The following is a 19,248-nucleotide window of genomic DNA, read 5'->3' as shown; positions in this document are numbered from 1 at the left end:
AGGTTGGAGATTGTACATGGGCATCAGGTGTGGTGGACTCACAAGGAAAGGATGTGGTCGCCGAGTTTTGACCACGATGGCATGCCTGTGGACGGGGGAGATCGGCGAGGATTTAGAAGGAGCGGTCCAACGTCCGTCGTGGGCTGGACACGTACTACTTTAACTTTTCGGACAAGAAGCGGGGCCCGCTTGGCGCCTTTTGAGGGACGAGAGGGCGCCGCATCTGCTGCCACGTATACAGACAGGCCGCCGCGCGACACGTGTATTTCCGGTACCTCGCGTCCCACAAGCAGCGCATCCTTTTGGACAAGTTGCCCGCCCCGGGGGAGCTACGTGTCGCGCTCTCGGACCGGAAGGACGGGCCGTGACGTCACCCGTGTTTGACGCCACGAGATCTTCTTCGGATAGCCTGACGGACGCGTCATTGCCGTTGACGTGGGCGGACGGAAAGCGACGTTCCCGTCATATCCCCCGATCCACGTGCCGGTCAGGTGACCGGAATCCGAGGGCGCCACCGCCACGCGTCCCAGGTGAGTTGGGGGGGACAGAATCTTCTCTCGAAGTTGATTGCCCGGGGCTGAAGGTGGCGGAAATCTGGTCAGAATATTAGGCCGGAAGTAGCTCCATCATCAGCCATAAACTGTCCGTCGGACGGCCCTGATGATCAGGTCTCTCAATTGTATCTTTTCTTGGATGGCTCCTAGTTTATATATATTACATGTGGGTACCAATGACTTAATTAGTTGAAATGTTAGGTTATATTTCATTGAAAAACATATTGGATGCCTCGACCTCGAACCGATCTCAGAATAAACATAGATGAGCAACTTCAGCACTAACCATACAATCTGGAGGATCTCGGGTATGAATAATATGCAAGCAATATTACTTATAGAGATCACACTTTACTGAAACTCTCCTTTCTGTATTATTGCTTCTCTATCTTAATTTAGGCAAAAGATGGCTCTCCACTGAAAACTCTAAGGCAAGCAGACTTCTTACAGGCTATTTTCGAAAAAGATCAACTTCCTACACCTCATCCATTTCGATTCCTGCTGACCTTAAGGCCACCCTAGCCATGCTCCGACCTCAATTAGGAATTCAATGGCAATATAGGCGGCCACAGCTTTTTGCTCCCACGTTAATAAGAAGAGGGGTAAAAGATCTCAAAAGACGGGCTCTCATAGCTTAAACCTCTTATGATAAGAGGCTTCCACCTCTTGTCCATCATCTTGCTTTTTTTTGTTTTTGGTAGGTTAACAGGTTTATGGGCTGCCCAGACTAAGGTGAAGCTCGAGGCCGAGGTGAAGTCCAAGACTGAGGTGAAAACCAAAATCAAGGTGAAGTTCCAGACCGAGGTAAAGACCAAGGCCGAGGTGAAGTATGAGGCCGAGATGAAAACCCCAGACCGAGGTGACGACCGAGACAGGGGCCAAGATCATCATCTTTCTGTAGATTTACTAGCGCCCTCCAAACCTCCACAGTCGGACCGGGTTCCACGGCAACAAGGTCCAATTATGTTGGTGTACATTTAGATGAGCCTAAGGTTGCAAGTGGCCATGCCATCTAGGATGGATGCCATATGGCATGAGAGCAGCATCTTTCGTGGTTGCCTGTCTCATCTTGTGGTTGGCAGCTGATCAATGAGACCCATATCCTCTTCCATGCACCACCTGGCATGCACTTTTTATTGGCCAAGGCTGCAGCTAGCTGTGACTTAAACTGCACCCATCTCAATCATCCAATTGCACCATTGCTATCAACTCTTCTCTTGGAAAATGACTTGCCTTCTGTCATCCTGCACACATATGCCGAATCAATTTTGGGCATCTAGTGGGTCATATCCAACTCGATCTAGATTCACTTTGGATGATTTATGGGGTCCAAGATTTCGAATCGAGGTTTGCTATAAGTTTAAAGAAAACTATCGTTGTTCGATCTGATCAAGTTCATTCAATTTTTATCGCGGCCGGTCTAATCCTTTATCAAATTGGGAAATAAGCTCTCTACATTATCTGGCAAGCAACCAAGTGGGCATTAAATTATAGTTGGGCCCCAAAGCAAATGGTACTAGTTTAAGGATAAATCTCCAGCTAATGATGCTGTTTGCTTCAGTAATGGTTTATATTATAGAACTAATTCCCACAGCCATTTGGTGATTGGCACGTTGCTTTAGCTTTATGTTAAAGGAGGAGGAAGGTTAGGGGCAACACCACACTTGTTTCCTATAGTGTTAGAGCCCAAGGCACAAAGAATCTGCTCCTCAATATTTTTGGCTTCCTAATCTTTTTGGGGCAATGAAATGATGTAGACTTTCCTTCCACTCTCTTTGATTGCCTAATCTTTTCAGACTCTGATTTTTTTTTTAATTTTTTAATTTTTTTAATTTTTTAATTTTTTAAAGCCGAAACAATTGAAAATTGCATGGACATGTACCCCTTGCAACTGAAAAAAAAATTATAATATTTCATTGGAAGTGTCTGTGGATAACCTTTTTTATTGGTAATTATCTGTGAGTCACCCTTATCAACATCTGTATTTAATGAACGTTTTAATTAAATTTTCTCTTTGAACTTGAAGCATTTCTATTCTCTGAACTTTAGCATTAATAGGTTTGCTCCTCTCCACATGTGGAGCAATTAACACTACTATTAAGGCTCTGACTTGCTTCAGTGACCCCTTTCTCTGAAATAAACTTTCACACATTTTGTAAACAAGATTAAATTCTATATTATTGCTTCATATTACAAAACTACTATATTATTAACTATGCAGAAGTGTGCAAATGGTTAGTTAATACATAATATTCATGAATTATTTGATATTAAATTTATACAAAGTGGCTTATAACTGACAAGAAATGGAGAATATGTCTGTAATATTTCTTTTTTCATGAAAAAAACAAAGGGAACATGCCTGTAATTTTCAAGTTATAAGTTTATGGATAATATTGCACCAAATACCCATTGTGTGTTACATCACTTGCTTTTTTTATAGACCAAGAGATTTATGACATGCTTTCTATATGGACCCCAAAGATATCTCAATCACCCATAAATTGACGTCACTGTCGAGAACATCTTTAGATTAAGATCTAAGCGGATGGGGAACCATGGGAAATTGGAAATGGAATCTATTGTTGAAAAAAAATACGAGATGACATAAAATGTTTGACAATGTTTTCAAAGAAATAGATATAACTACTTATTAACTAGTGAGAAGACCGCATGCTATAAAGGCAATGCAATGAGCAGGCATGATATGAAAAAAATAATGCAATGAAACAAGCAATCAAGATATAAAAAATATCTAAACTAAACATTTTGACGGGGGTCCATTATTTACATTAAAATTTATTATTTAGCATTATGTTCTCCTAGAAAAATGAAACACTAAATTTCCATCATATTTCTGAAAAAATAATAGAAAAAAATTTTAGAGTCAAAGTCTTGCAGAGTGCTTTTATTATTTTCATCTCAATTTATAAGTTCGTACACACCCGTGAGATCAAGAGAATACACCGATCATGGCAGTTGGAGTCCCCTTTCTCTGAAAGAAAAAGGATCTATGTTTATATCAACATATAAGAAGGGTATACTATTTTAGATTTCATCCGGTAAATTTTATGACTACAATATCCTTACTTTCTCTCTTCATAAATATCTATGTAAAAATATGATCAAGATTTTAGATAAATAATCTCTATTTATTTATTCCCTCTGTTCTCATCTATATGGTTTCTTTTGGATATTCCAAACTACTCGAGCTCTAGTTTTATAAAAGACTCTCTATTTATCTCTTTCCATATCCTCAACAAACTAGACTCTCTCTCTTTTCTTTTTTTTCAATAAATAAAGCAAATATATTGTATCTAATCTACATATATTATCTCTCTTATCCTCTAATTTTTGAATTTTTCAGTTTATTTGTTATATGCATTACATTCCTATTTTTGTATTTATATTTTGTCAGCCACAACCCAAATCCGATCCATAGTTAGACCGGATCAAAAAAAATTTTATTTGAGGGTCTAAGTCCTTCTATTTTGGCATAAAACCACCAAAGCAACTCTAAATTAATAAGTTAAAATTTATTACAAATATAGTGAACTAGAGCTTGTCCCATTAGTCATATCACTTTGTTTACTAACGAGTTTCTCTTGGATGGTGTGTTTCCAAAAAAATCTGGATTTCATAATGACAATATTGGCGGGTCTTCCTCTCTCTCTCTCTGTCTCTCTCATTTAGAAGCATATGCACGAACTAAAAGAGAGAGTCAAATGCATGGATATATCCATTTTTCTATTTAAGTTTGTTACTGATTTTCTCAAAAAATCTTATTAACTTTTAAATAAAATCTCAAATAGTTGGACAATGTAAATAATTAAAAAATTATCTACTTGCTTAACTACCTTTTTTAGACTAAATTTAATGAATCTTATCTCGTTTACAACTTTATCACACCAGATCAATTTGATTGTGGATAAATCCCAAAATGTTTGTTCTACTTATTTATTTACATGTGCCCATATACTAATATTTGAAATATATAAGAAGCTTACAGGTACATGGCATGCATATCTACCATTTTTTAATACAAAACACAAAGTTCTTTATGCTGTTTTAAAGCATTTTGCATATATACACGTAAAAGTATGGCTTATATTTAGCTAACATCCGAAAATCACTCCTTATGTGTGTGTGTGTATCTCAAAATATTTTAATTTTTTACAGTACCCCTCCTATTAGATTTTTGGTTGATAGTGTCAATATATCACCTTTTTAAGTAAAACTAATTTTATACCCTTTTTTATTAATGTCCTTGAAAAATTTATATATAATATAATTTTTTTTGATGCAAACTGGTTAAGGAAATTTCTCAGGGATTAAATACCTTGAATATCTTTAATGTTTTAAATTTCAAACAATTTTCCAAATATTTAACTAATATTTCTAATGTCTCTGTCAAGTGGTGTTTGTTTATACCATCTTGCATGCTTTGAATATTTTCATTTTTTTTATGTCAATCCTTGACATAAAATTTTGTTGATCGCATTCTAGACACGTTATAAAATTATAAGTCATAGTCACAAGTTAAATGATATTTTTGGTTAAACTACAAAAATATGAATAAATTAATTTTAAATTCTCCGCAAGGAATACTTTTGGCGTTTGAATACAATACGAAGAGCAAAAACAGAATCTACAGTTGACTATTGTTTCAAAAAAAGTGAGATAGAAATTTCTCTAGTTATCATATTTTTATCTAGCAAAATCTTGAGAAATTTATAGCATTTTAATTTTCTCAAATTTTATATGAGAAATTCCTGAATAAAAATTATACATAATCTAACATGCTTTCTCAAAGAATTACAAAATTATGATTGGATCTTTTTCAAGCAATATCTATAACGAATTGTTAATGTTACTATTTTGACTAATCCTGATCCTGGCCCAATACATGTAGCCTCCACATGGGCTACATAAGCCATAAGGTTGGACTAATGCTTGACCCTGGGTTGGAATAGACATCAATTGCTCTATACGGAGTTGTTTTTCTTATCAATTTTTTTAAAAATATGATGTCTGAAAAAATGATTTTAACATATTTGGTTAAGCATGGAAAAGTGGTATATTTCAGAGTGGCTTATGTTTGATTGAGCATTTACTTTCTGTTGCTGGAAATTGGACCCGGGGGCAATCTTCGGTCGAGGGAGAGGGAGCTGCGGGTCACCACGGCGGGGCGGCGACCAGTCGGCGGGCGGCGTCCTCCGTTTGGGGTGGCCGGAGAGAGGGAGCAGGGGGTCCTCACGGCGGGGCGGCGATCCATCAGCGGGCGGCGTCCACCGTCTGGGGTGCCTGCAGGCAAGCCGGTGGTCGGGTTTTCCGGCGCCGGCCCTCCGACGCTCAAGTCAGGGAGGGGGCAAAGTGTGTAGAGACGAGATAAACAGTGTTTGTAGGGCACGGAATTTCCCAACCCCCTCCTGAGAAGCCAAGGCTCCCTTTTATAGGTGGGGGTCGGTTTACCTGTGATGTAACAGGGCGAGGCCATAGTACGGCTCGGCATGTGGCTCAGGTCGGCGCACGGTCAGGCGAATCATTGTGCTGATGTCGGCGGTGAGGGCGTCGTACGACTCGAACCAGTACGCTACCAGGCGAATCATTGCATTGGTGTCGGAGGTATGGCCGAGATCAGAGACTTATCATGGTTGACCAGACTCTGCTGGGCTAACTTGCCGTGGAGAGCTGAGAGTCCGTAGATGACAGGAGCCATACGCATTAAATGTGGAGTAAGCCGGAGATCCGCATTAATTGCAGAGTAGGCCGGAGATCCGCATTAATTGTGGAGTAAGCCGGAGATCTGCATTAATTGTGGAGTAAGCCGGAGATCCGCATTGATTGTTGAGTGAACTGAAGGTTTACAGTAGCCATGCGCAATAAATGCTGAAGCAGCGGCAGGATATGGTCCTCAGTTGGACCTCGGAGGAGTACGGCCGTAGTAGGTGGCTGACAAGGGTAGACCTTGAGCATCAGGATTTTCCTACGTCGGAGGTCTCGAGGTCGGATGTCTTGAGGTCGGGCGTTCCGAGGTCGGACGCCGACTTTGGCTGTTCAGGGTCGGCGATTGTGCGGCTTCTTGGGGGCATTCGTGTCACTTGGGGGGAAAAATCTTATTCCCCCAACACTACCCCCCGACTTCCGAGTTCGAGCGGCTTGCGGGCTCGGACGTGGGAAGTAAAGTCTATCATTAAAGTTGGGGGGCGAATCTCGTCCGCGCCCTCGTGTTTCTCGGAGTTTTTATGGCGAGACCTGCGCCCTTGGGCGTTTCGAGGTTGCTTTATTCAGCGAACTTATGGTGGAGCTCGTATCCTTACGTTTCTCGGAGCGGATGTAACGGGGGTGGCGTCTCTTGGATCGCCAAGATCGCTTCGTGCGGCGGACCCATGATGAGGGTCCTCGGGCTCAACGAGGCGGCGCCTCGATCCCGTAATCGAGACTCCCCGCTTATCAATGAGTGTGCCGTTACGGGGTTCAAAACGGACACGCGGCATGACCTAGGGTCGGACGCTTCCAATCTCGTATTACTGGATCATGGATCCGGCGAGGTGGAGGCTACATCGGGGCTCCACGTGCCCCAGGGCCTTATTAAATGAGGGGAGCGGAGGTGCCGTCCGCTCGTTCTTCAAGGCGATTCGATTCTGCGGACCCATAATGAGGCCCCGAGGTCCGATGGGACAGGGCTTCGATTTCGTACCCGATTTATTGATCCGGAGTGAATACGGTGCCTCGGCCTCCGAGGTCGACACGTGGCGCAATCCGGTCGGGGGATGGGAACCGACCCTGCCGATTTGGGCCGTCAAGGGAGGTCTATATAAGCCCCTCGAGTTTGCCCTAAAGGTTTTATTTGGCTGCCTCTTATTTTTGTTGTCTTTCTCCCTTGTTTCCTTCCTCAACCGAACCTCGCCGTCGGTGCCCGGAGCGATTTCCGGCGATGTCCAGTAGGTCCCTACCCTGTGATTGCTAGGGTTCCTCTTCTCTTTTCCTCCCAGTTTTCATCCTCTGCTTTTAATTTTATTTCGCTCTCCTGTGAAATGAGTCTTGGTCCGGAGGAGGTAGGGTCAAGTCTATCAGGGGAGGAGTTGGAGTTAATCCGCTCCCGGTTTTTCTTCCAGCCCGGGTTTCGTCTCGAAACTGCGGGGCCGGAAGACAGGGTGACGCAGCCGCCCCCAGGTCGAATCGCGGTTTACCGCGAGACGCTTTGGGCCGGCCTACGGTTCCCTGTTCACGAGTTCGTGAGCAACTTGCTGGTCGAGTACCAACTCGTCCCAGCACTGCTTGCTCCGAACTCGTGGAGAACCATCATCGAGTTCCTCTCCCTGTGTCTCGGGCATGGGATCCCGATTACCGTGGAGACGTCAGCTTCCTGCGGGACAATACTGACGTCTTCGCCTGGTCGCCTGCGGACGTGCCGGGAATTGACCCTGAGGTCATGGTCCACCGACTCCAGGTGAGGCCAACCAGCAGGCCTGTAAAGCAGAAGAAAAGGGGCTCCGCCCCGGAACGGCAACGAGCTGCGGCCGAGGAGGTGGATAAACTCCTCGGAGCCGGCTTCATCCGGGAGGTCTCCTACCCGGACTGGCTCGCCAACGTAGTCCTCGTAAAGAAGGCCAATGGGAAATGGCGTATGTGCGTGGACTACACCGACCTGAACAAGGCCTGCCCGAAAGACAGCTTCCCCCTCCCAAGCATCGACCAGCTCGTCGACTCCACTTCAGGACACCAACTGCTAACTTTTATGGACGCCTTTTCAGGGTACAATCAAATCCGAATGGCGCCGGAAGACGAGGAAAAGACGGCCTTCATCACCGACAAGGGCACCTACTGCTACAAGGTGATGCCCTTCGGCCTAAAGAATGCTGGAGCCACCTATCAGAGGCTGGTCAGCCAAATTTTCAAAGATCAGATCGGCCGAAATATGGAAGTCTACGTGGACGACATGCTGGTAAAAAGCCGAGCGGCGGAACACCACATAGCCGATCTCAACGAGACATTCACCAAGCTCAGGAGATACCAAATGAAGCTCAACCCAGCGAAGTGTGCGTTCGGGGTCACCTCGGGCAAGTTCCTGGGTTTCATAGTGACCCAGCGCGGAATTGAAGCCAACCCGGAGAAAATCCGGGCACTGCAAGAGATGTCGCCTCCGAAGACAGTTAAGGAGGTGCAGTGGCTCGCAGGGCGAGTTGCCGCCTTGGGAAGGTTCGTCTCTCGGTCAGCCGAGCGCTGCCTCCCTTTCTTCAAAAGCCTCAAACGGCCGAAAGACTTCCGGTGGTCAGAAGAATGCCAGCGAGCCTTTGAAGAGCTCCGGAGCCTTCTGGCCTCTCCCCCGCTGCTCACCAAGCCCCAGAAGGGCGAGGTTCTTTATCTATACCTGGTCGCCGCCCCGCCGTGGTGACCCGCAGCTCCCTCTCCCTCGACCGAAGATTGCCCCCGGGTCCAATTTCCAGCAACACTTTCCAAAGAAAGTTATATGAAATATTTATTATACTTTTAATAAAGAAAAAGATTTTATTCATAGATTTTGATGGCTTGAGAGTAGTTTGGAGAAAAAAAGGATCCCAATTCCGAACCGGTGAAAAAGTAGATATTCCATATCCCTCATAGGTTTTTCTTTTCTATAAAATATGAAAATCTTATTTTCATGGGAATACTACTTTTCTATCTCTTTTCTTTAAAAACTTCAACCAAACAAGAGAACTTTCTTCGTTTTTCCATTGACCACATTTTTTCCCATTCTTTTTCGACAAATTAAACAAGTCCTATGCGTTAATTGCCGAAAATTAGTCAAAGGGAGGACCAAGCATTAAAAATATACGCTAGAATTTATATGCTAAAAAATATATTTATATAAGAACTATTGGTGTCACAATTATAGGTAATAAAATAGTTGACAAATCTAGTGTTATATTTAGAAGATCTTTGTATTTTTCACTCAAGAGAGAAAATACCATCTTAAAAACTCATTACCAAGATCACATGAAAATCCAAAAATTCAAAAATAGTTAACCAAAGCAAGTCTTAGAAACTCTGGATTAAATTTTGTCAACTTAGTCATGCAAATAAAGAAGAGATTTTATAATCATTATTATTATCATTTAACAAATAAATAATATACTATTTCTATTATCTAGTTAAATAAAAAATATCATTCACATTAATTTACTCAACATTGTGTATAATTTCGATCCGTGATAGGTGCAATATGTGATTCCTGCCATTCTTTAACAAGTAATGCTATGCAGCCTTTGTGAAGTACACACCTCTTCCTAAGTGGCAAAGGAGAATTAATGCAACTAATAGATTTGTTGCCAAAAATGATGTATTGGTGTATCGTGGAGTTGCCAGATCAGTGGTTGTGAGTTCGATAAACTTTTCATGCATAAATCATGGGCATCCAGAATCATTTTCCCCTCTTTTCTTGAATGTAGAACAGCACAATAACATTAGCATATCAAAACCTCAATACAACACTATTGAACCTATTGAACTTGTAAACAAAGAAAAAAAGCACTTTTGGACTCATAATCCCAAGTTGATATTAAAAATAGCCCCGCGAAATAAAGTACGTATAGCTGAATATGTAAAAATTTACAATGATTTACTTCCAGGATCTACTTTATGCTCCCTTCAAGTCTCCAAAATCCTCAGTAACTTCACTTTAGTCGAACCTCAACTATAGAAAATGTAGTCTTAATATAGTCTCAGAAGATCTTTATGCGAGATTCATGATGATCATATGAACAATCCGAAAACAAAACCCAACAAAAGCTAACCAAACCTCAAATAATTTCTTAAGGTACAACAGAATACAACAGCAATGAAAACATCATCCTCAACCATTGGTTTCTGTTCTTTTAATTATAAATTAAAAGAACAGATCTCACATAGTCAGCTTATTCGTAAAATTTACTGAAAGAATAAGATCATATGCAACTAAAGGACGGGTCTTTAACTATTCCTATCAAACTCAGCCAATTCTCAAATTTACATGATTTGGAATATGGACACGATTACTAATACAGGTTGAGAATGGAAATTAGTAGGTGAAACGCACCTGATATCTGGCATCAATGTATATCTTGCTCAAGCTCTGGCCAATGCTTACTCATGGCCTCTGGATCAGCATTTCAGCCAGAGCCAGCCTTTTTATGGCTGGGGTATCATTCAGAAACTTTCATTTTGCATACAGGCAGAAGACACAAATAGTGACACAAAATTGAGCCAAATTCACGGTCAGGATTACGATAATCAAAAAATCCAAAAATAAATGGCAAATTAATCACTGAACTTCACAAACAAGCACTGGGGACTGGTTGGAACTTGAAAGACAAGCCTCTTGCCAAAGTGAAAGAAATGCGAAACAAACCAGAAATATATCTGAAGTGAGCCAACAGTTAACCCACAAGTAACACTTCATTTTTGGAGAATGATCCAAGTAGAAGCACACGGGAAAGAAAGAGTTCATCATAACGTCATGTCACAAAGTATGAGCAAGCAGCAACTGATGAAAGGCAAAATTACAAGCTAACCAAGCGAAAGGGCACTATTTCCGCACCCAATTGTCTTCCTGAACAACTATGGTTAACCGGTCATCAATAACCTTTTCCACGATGCCTGTCCAAAGATCATAGTTTACCAAAGAAGTATCGAGTTTAGGCAGACAGTGACAACCTCTCTTTCTGCATTGCGGAGTGCTTATACACAATGCAACGAACTCCAATGCCCGTAAAGATAATACAGGGAATCAACTTGGATGGTGTCACAGCAGCACATGTTCCATGCCATGGGATAAATTGAAATTACGCAGAACCTTCAGCAAGAAATTACTCACCTAGCAAGCCTCTTGCTTCATTAGCAATTCAGCCAAATTATCCAAAAATGTCGGAGGGAGTATAACACAATTAAGGTAAAAACTACCATATATACATAAGAGTGGATATGTTGATCTCTGTTGCAGAAGTTGCTTGCCCATCAGGCTTTCAAATTTCCCAAGTTAAACTAGTACAATGAGCAAAATTTTTGAAGTAATTGCACTAGAAAACAATCGATTATCAAAGATTTTCTTTCAATCTCCACAAGATGAGCTAATTCAGAGCACTAATTTGGCAGCAACTGATTTGAGCTTCAGAATCTATACTTAACCCCAAATTCAGCCACAGATATACTTGGCACTTGACCTAAATCTAACTCAGAGAAGAATATAGGATACACTAATTCAAAAAAAAAAAGAAAGAATTGTTATCCGCAGTTGTGACAACCAAGTCAAAAACGATTTCCTTGGCATGGTTTTGGAATCATATATCACATTCCTCATTGAAGAACAAACCACTAATCTGTTAAAAAGGAAAAAGGTCATCAGTTCTGGTCCTCACTAAGGAAGGTTCCCCTTCATTCAAAACTTTCATGCAGAAACTGCAGTTTGCTTCAGCCCATTGACGCGGCCAATCCTACCATTCCCGTTCTGAAAGACTCGCTGCTGATAAACATCACCAACACGGGCTACTTGGCCATGACCCTGGCCCATGTACTCACCTCGGTTCCTGAATTCACTCCTCCTGTAGCCCATGCTGCCCCCGAAACCTCCACGTCCCCTAAAATTGTCATTTCGAAAACCACCCCTTCCTGATAGGAAGCGCCCTCTCCCACTATTACCATTGGCGCCATTGGTTACAACACCATTAACAACTGCAGATTGCAAAAGCATTAACATCAGTCAAACTAGTCCAATACATCTATTGAATTAAATAAACTAGCGGTCTATTGATATGATACATAACAAGCTAGAATTGGCCACACTCAAGTGGATCTTCACTCTGATCCAGTCAGGTCTAAATTGGATGATAAGGGATCTACATTGATGAATCGAGCTATTAGATATGATCTACTACCTCTAAATTGCTCACATACCAAAAATCATGCAATTTGGAGATGCTTAGCCTATGCATCAAATGGTCAAAAAAAATAGGCAGTCTAAATAACATGAAACTATATGTTTTTTTAATTTGAAGCCACACCAAGTCACTAAGTTACCATGATCATGACATAAATTCCTGCAAAATATACTCCAATAAATAAGAGGAGCAAGAAAGATACTTGCCTCGTGTTGTGGTTCTCTTCTCCTCAACATAAGCTTGACGCCCTCCAATCATGATTGGTGATGCCTAAAAGTTTGAAAAAAAGAATCCGTGACGAGCCATGAATACAACTGCATTTGTATGTATGTATATAGATGCGCACACACACAAACTAACTTATGATAATGAAACCTATAACTGCATTTGATGAATAAAAGATAATGATAAGCCCGCAACGAATTCAATATTAGATCAGAAAACAATGTTTCAAATGTGTTTAGCATTTTGACATATAGGTGAAAATAAAATGATGTACACAATTGAAGAGTCAATAATAACAATAAACAAACATATCTGTAGCAACACAATTTGATCCGAGCGTAACCTGAATAATCATCTTGAAAGCAACAAACTAGGCTCCTACTTTATTTCCAAAAATAGTTTTTGGGTAAAGTCTGAAATAGCAGTTTCAGTTTATAACCATCACTCTTGCAACTAATAATATTCGAACCCATTGTTACATTGTAAGGATATGAAATCCTAAAAGCATTAATATTTCAGCAAATAAATAAAATCCTCAGAAGATAGAGAATCTTCATGAAAAAGAAAGGGGGAAAGAAGAGGAGAAGAATTTTAAAGTCGATGATAAAAAACTAAAGTAAAATAATAGTCAAGGGCAAGTTGGAATCCACCCCATAAAACAATGTTTATCAGGGATTGGTGAAGACTCATGTAAGAAATTGAAAATTGATACAAAAATGAAAGGTAGCATAGCAACAAAAGGGAGAAACAAGTTTTATCACTTTTTACATATTTTAAATGCAATAAGATTTGTTATCCAAAATGTAACCAGAAGTTGAGAAATAACCCTTACACAAACACAATTTATAAATTACAAACAATATTTTAACACATCTAAGAAGGAACAATCGGTAGAATTTCACTAGCTATTATTCTTTGATGGCACTGTCAATGCAGAACTAATCAGGTTTACAAGATTTCAATGTTGAAACAATCTGGTTGCTTCTTAATTTAATGTAGGATAATCACACATGAGAAACAATGGAGGGCAGAGCGCTTTATCAACGCACTCCCTATCAGATATTGTGTTGTATAGTAGAATACATGAAGTAGAAATCCAGTTGCTTCCTACTTAGAGATGGTTTCCTGCCAATTATGGAGTATAAATTAAAGAATAATAAGACTTTATTTTTGAGCTTCACATTACTCCCTTATAAATTGACCGTGAAATAGTTGTCGGTAGTCTGGACTCTGGAGTCAATTCTAATAGAAAATTATCCTATGCTGTTCTGAAGCAATGTTATTGGAATAACAATGATACAATACAACTGCAAAGAGAGGAAATTGACATTTGAGCTATTAATACCATCAGAAAGAAAGGGTGAAATATGTTGAACCAGTAACAATTATGTAGGTTTTATTTTACATAAATCAAGATTATATCTACTTAACCTTATCTTTTCATAAGACTCACAAAGGTTAACTAGGTAAGAATACAAACCATTAACATAGAGTCAGATCTATTCTGAACCATCCAAACAATAACCCCTGGTTGTACAAGCATTAACATCAAAGAATGGCCCATAACAACTAGATGACACCCTAAATTAAAAAAGATGTTGCTGCTAAATTTTTGCTTTAAAATAGTTACTTCACTATGCGACACAAAAGTGTACAAACTTAGGAATTCCATTTGATGAAACATGAAAATGGAAGTACATCTAAAAATCCAAGAACTACCGCGATCAAGTCATAAAGTCATTTCAGTTATGAAACTATTAGAGGTGTTTGTGATGCAGTGTGCACGACATGGAAGCTCCATGAACTAATCTTAGTTGGACCAAGTGACCTTGTAGGGCCTAATAGGCAGCTACATATCCAACTGTTAAGGTTCAGTTACCAAAAAGAAGTCCTAAAATCAGTCAGAAATTTATTGTATGGCCCTATCTTGAGCCCCTGCAAGAATCTCTAACCCTCCAGAAAGAGATAATATCTGAGAAGATTTGCACTGAAATTACCTATTTCTTTTTGAAGTTTAGTACATTTTAAGTAATCTTAGTGTCTCATCAAAAACATACTTGAGAATATTTCAGCTTTTGGAACTGAATCAGAAGGTCACCATACCTCAATTGCATCTTGCATGGATTTTAGTGACTCAAACTCAACAAAGCCAAAACAAAAGCGCTCAATCTGTAAGATCAAGGAGGTTGTGAATCAACTGAAACAGAGATGAAGCGAAATCACAACAAGATCTAGCAACCTTATGGCTTCTAACTTGGACACCACCAGCCTTAATTGTCCCGAATTTCTTGAACTCATCCTCAACTTGTTCCGCCGTTGCATTCAAAGGCAGGTTGCGGATATAGATGGAATGACCCTCCACTGCAGAGTGAGAAAAGTCTAATAATTAGGGAAAAATAAAAGTAAGAAAGGAGTAATTTTAGGACAATATACTTCTCACAGAAAAATACCGAGCACACCTTCATGAGAGTTCTTCTCAGGGACACCTTTGCTATCAGAAACCGGAGTTTCAGGGGCACGAGCAGGCACAGTGGATGCAGCCGCAGGTTTCTCAGGGCTAGCAGGAGCTGGCTTTGTCTTAGTAGTGGGCACATATACCGGTTTTGGTGATGGGCTTCCCTTCATAACCTTAACCTGCCATCTCATTAAAATTACGTAAAAAGAAAAATATAAATATACCATAATAACTTTCAGAAGCATCAAATAAAATTTTTAAAATTTCAAGTTATGCAAGGGAATAATTGCCTAAAGAGCTTTTCATGATAATACTAGGAAGCAAAATTTTCAATATGCACAAGAAAAATCTCAGAAAACACTACCACTAGCAAAATTACAGATCATTTATTATTTCTGCACATATAAATTAGTCTTTATGGCAAAGATAAATGCTCACAATTGATGCATAAGACTTCTTAGGTGCATCATCCTGAGCCACAGAAGAAGTAGTCTCAGAAACTGGTCGTGCATCACTTTGACTCTTATGGACTGGTGGATCCACAGCAACCTCATCTTCAACTCCTGAACCACCATTCTCTGATGGGTTAAAAACTTCCTCGCCATTGTCAGCATTCCCCTCTGACTGAGGAGTTGCAAGGCCCACTACATGATGCTCCTGAACTGAAGCTGGTTCTGAAAATGTGAGGTGAAATAGTTAAAATAGTTCAAAAAAAAGGACTTAATTAGAGGACATTATACAGAAAATTCAACATACCTGGTTCAGCAGTTGCTGGGGCTTTAGGGGCATCATTGCCGGTACCATTTAGTAACATCGGATTAATTTCAGCTGGTTGCTTTTCATTCACAAATCTAAAAACATCATTTAGGACAAAATAACCTCCATTTTCCTGTGGGGCAAGGAAGAATGACTGGGCAAATTTCTGCCACACATTATCCAGCCCAGTCAAGGATCCAGTAACAACAATGAACACACCATTCTTGTAGGACATCTGAGAGTCTACAGTCTCTATCTTAGTAAACCAGTCCTTGAAGTTTAATGACATAATCTTGTCGTTGATAGCCTAAAACAGCATAAAAGAATAGAAGGAATATACATCCCGTTAATATTCCGTCTTAGCTTAAATGCATGATGGAAAACAAAGAACCCTAGAACAGATAGAAATATACCACTTGTTATAAACAAAAGAAAACAAAGGAAGGAAGTCTTTTAAACTTAGCTGAGAGATTTTAAAAAAAATGAAAATCACTTTTAGAATCTTAAAATAATCAAAAAAAGAAGAGTATGTTTTGCATCATTTCAAAACATACTTGCAATGTTGTTACGGAAGTCATCATGCCATCAGAATCTGGGCGACTAAGAATGCTTGAATCCTGATAAAACCTATAAACCTGTTCTGGTGTTTGATGAAGAATATGGTAATACTGGTGAACAAAGGCACTACCAATCTGTAGAAGCAATACAACGTATTAGGTACATGGCAGAAAATATAAAAACTATGAAAAACAGGAGTGAAGGAATAAATCTGTACCACTTGTGGACTTGGCAGAGGAGCAAGAGTTGCAGCTGGCAATGCCATGCCTGCAATGTTGCATCAGTTAGGTTCCATAAGAAACATAAATTAAGACAAGCATCTCACCAACAAACAAAATAGCATGCACGCGACTCAAAGTTTACCGAAATACAATTTACTATGAAGTCAATAAAATTAAATATATAAAATGCTGCAAGAAGAACCAAGAACAGTTTCTTTAAAAAAAATAAAGAAAAGGGTTCTAGAGAAGTAGAGGATATTCTGATATTAGAACCTTGCTGACAACAAAAACATGTATATGCACATGAGACTTAATTGTAAGGAAACAAGCAAACTGTTCTTCAGTCAATAGAATCAAGAGAAGAGAGAGAGAGAGAGAGAGAGAGAGAGAGAGATGATGCGTATCAAATGACAGAAACGGAACTCAAAATTTACGAAGAAAACAAGCAAACTTTTATGCAATCAATATAATTAAGGAAGAAAAAGAGAGAGATGCTATGGATTAGATGACACAAAAGGAACCAGAAAAAGGAGTTCCTTTTAGAAAATTTAAAAAGGATCCTAAAGAAGTACCAGGATACTCTATTTATTAGAACCTGATATCTGGTGCAAAGGCAAATGTATACAGACATGCACATGCAAAGACACAAGCAAACAAATATTTTTTCCCAGTACACACAAATACATGGACATTAATCCAGACATAAGCATATTTGCTTAAATACCTATATCCATAACACAATAAAAGACCTACACACAAAGTGGGGCAACAAATAAGAGTCATGTAGCAAAATCCAATTCTCCAGAAACTGATTCGGTTCCTCCATAGAGCTAACAATGTACAAACTATTAGTGACAAATAAGAGAATGTAAGCATACAGGTACCACCCCAAAAAAAAGAGAAATCCTAAATACCTAAAATGATCACAACCAATCCGAGTCACAGTTAAACCCAAATGATTAATCACATTCTTCACAATCCAGGGTGCTGAAAAACGTAGAGAATTGCAACCCTAATACAAAGAACTAGCAAGCAGACAACAAGGCAGGAAAAACACTAAATCTAAATATTCTAATTTCCAGGATTAAAGATAAACCTCCCAGCGAAGAAAAATACACGAAAACAATAAAAATATGACAAGAACAAAGTCAACCGAACAAGAAAGAAAAATAAATGAATGCCTAAAGGAAAACCTACTCAAAGGCCATATTTTAATAATATCACTCAAAAGTAGAGTGGAAAATCCCTCACTCAAACGCCATGTAAGAGGAAATTCGCAACCAATCTTACCAACAATTAAACCCAAACCACGAATCACATTCGTCATCACCCAACAAAACCCAAACCCTCCGATATAACAAAAGAACCTCGAAAGGACACCAAAACCCTAATACACGAGGACGCACACAAGAAAAGCAAGATGAGCCCCAAACCTCAAAATCTCGGCTGCCTAGCTTAAACCTCACTCAAAAAGCATATATAACTAAATAATAAATAAACAAATCAAGGGAGATCAATCAAATACAGGCAACCACAGAACAAAACCCCTGAAGAAAATTAGCAATATTCGAAGGCCATCTATCTAGCAACCTGAACACAAAAAGGACAAGAAAAAAACAACTTTGGGCTTTCTTGTGGAAGCAGATCGATCAGAAACGAAAAACCCATAAGAAAAAAAAGGGCGCAACTAAGATTTCGGAAAGGAGGAGAAGACCTCATCAGAACCGAAGAATGGGAGCAAATGTATGTATCGGAGAGGGCGGAGAAGAAGCTTACTTTCGTCAGGAGGCGGCGGTGGCCCGAGGGGAGGTGGAGCTCCGCTTCGATCGGAGCCCTCGAATCGAGAGAGAAGATGAGACCACCGAGAGAAGGGTAGGCGAGCGGAGAGCAGAGAGAGCGCCGCAGGGAGAGCTTTTAAAAGAGGGGAACGTGGCCTGAGGCGTGGTTGTGACCCTCGGGGTTTTGGGTTTACCATGAGCGGAAATGGGTTCGGTGCGAGTCTTGCACACAGATTGTCTATTTGTCCGTTACAACATTGACACACACATAAAAAAAAAAAAAGAAATTGTCCATGAGGTAAGCCATTCCCAGAAAAGAAAAAAAAAACTCTATAATTCAAGTCATACGAAATCCTCATTGCTTGATGAAATATTATTTATATATATTTTTAATTTAAAACCAAATTACTTGGTAAATTAGATATGGCTAGGGTTATAAAGGATTTTCATTTAGCTTGATGCACGGTATACCATTTCATTTCTTTATTTGTCTATATTTTTTTTAAAAGAAATAGTGGATCTGGCACTTGCATGAGAAAATCTTTGCGAATAATTTGGATACTTTGGGATATATGTATCATGAGTTCCTTCTTGGTTGAATTATTCATTGTCTATATATATTGTTATAATGATCTCATCAATTTTATCTATGTAAAATATCAGATATTATTGTGATACATCATGCATCTTAAACAATTTGCCGTCGTTTCTTTAATTTTTTTTCTTATTTTGTAATTGGGTTTCAAATTGCTAATTTGAATTAATTTAAGCAAATCTTAGTCCTGCTTTGCTATATCAGTTGATATT

The 19,248-nt window shown here is 39.7% G+C and overlaps 1 protein-coding gene across 1 annotated transcript; it reads right to left on the bottom strand.

Annotated features, from left to right (window-relative positions):
• Positions 1-11,450: 11,450 nt before the first annotated feature.
• Positions 11,451-18,602, bottom strand: LOC103722087 (nuclear transport factor 2-like). The gene is made up of 10 exons (XM_008812528.6): positions 18,440-18,602; positions 16,660-16,709; positions 16,439-16,576; positions 15,885-16,191; positions 15,567-15,802; positions 15,133-15,307; positions 14,913-15,034; positions 14,777-14,842; positions 12,655-12,718; positions 11,451-12,242 (listed from the first exon to the last, which is right to left on the bottom strand). Exons 2-10 carry the CDS (start codon positions 16,705-16,707, stop codon positions 11,959-11,961), a joined length of 1,440 nt encoding a protein of 479 aa, XP_008810750.4. The 5' UTR covers positions 16,708-16,709; positions 18,440-18,602; the 3' UTR covers positions 11,451-11,958.
• Positions 18,603-19,248: the final 646 nt, after the last annotated feature.

This window comes from Phoenix dactylifera, chromosome 7, assembly GCF_051530095.1.
Source record: "Phoenix dactylifera cultivar Ajwa chromosome 7, Ajwa_hap1_PhDact_Kaust_v1.1, whole genome shotgun sequence".
Classification (NCBI taxonomy): Eukaryota; Viridiplantae; Streptophyta; class Magnoliopsida; order Arecales; family Arecaceae; genus Phoenix; species Phoenix dactylifera.
Note: the sequence above shows the minus strand (reverse complement) of the source record. Positions and strands in the feature narration are given on the sequence as shown.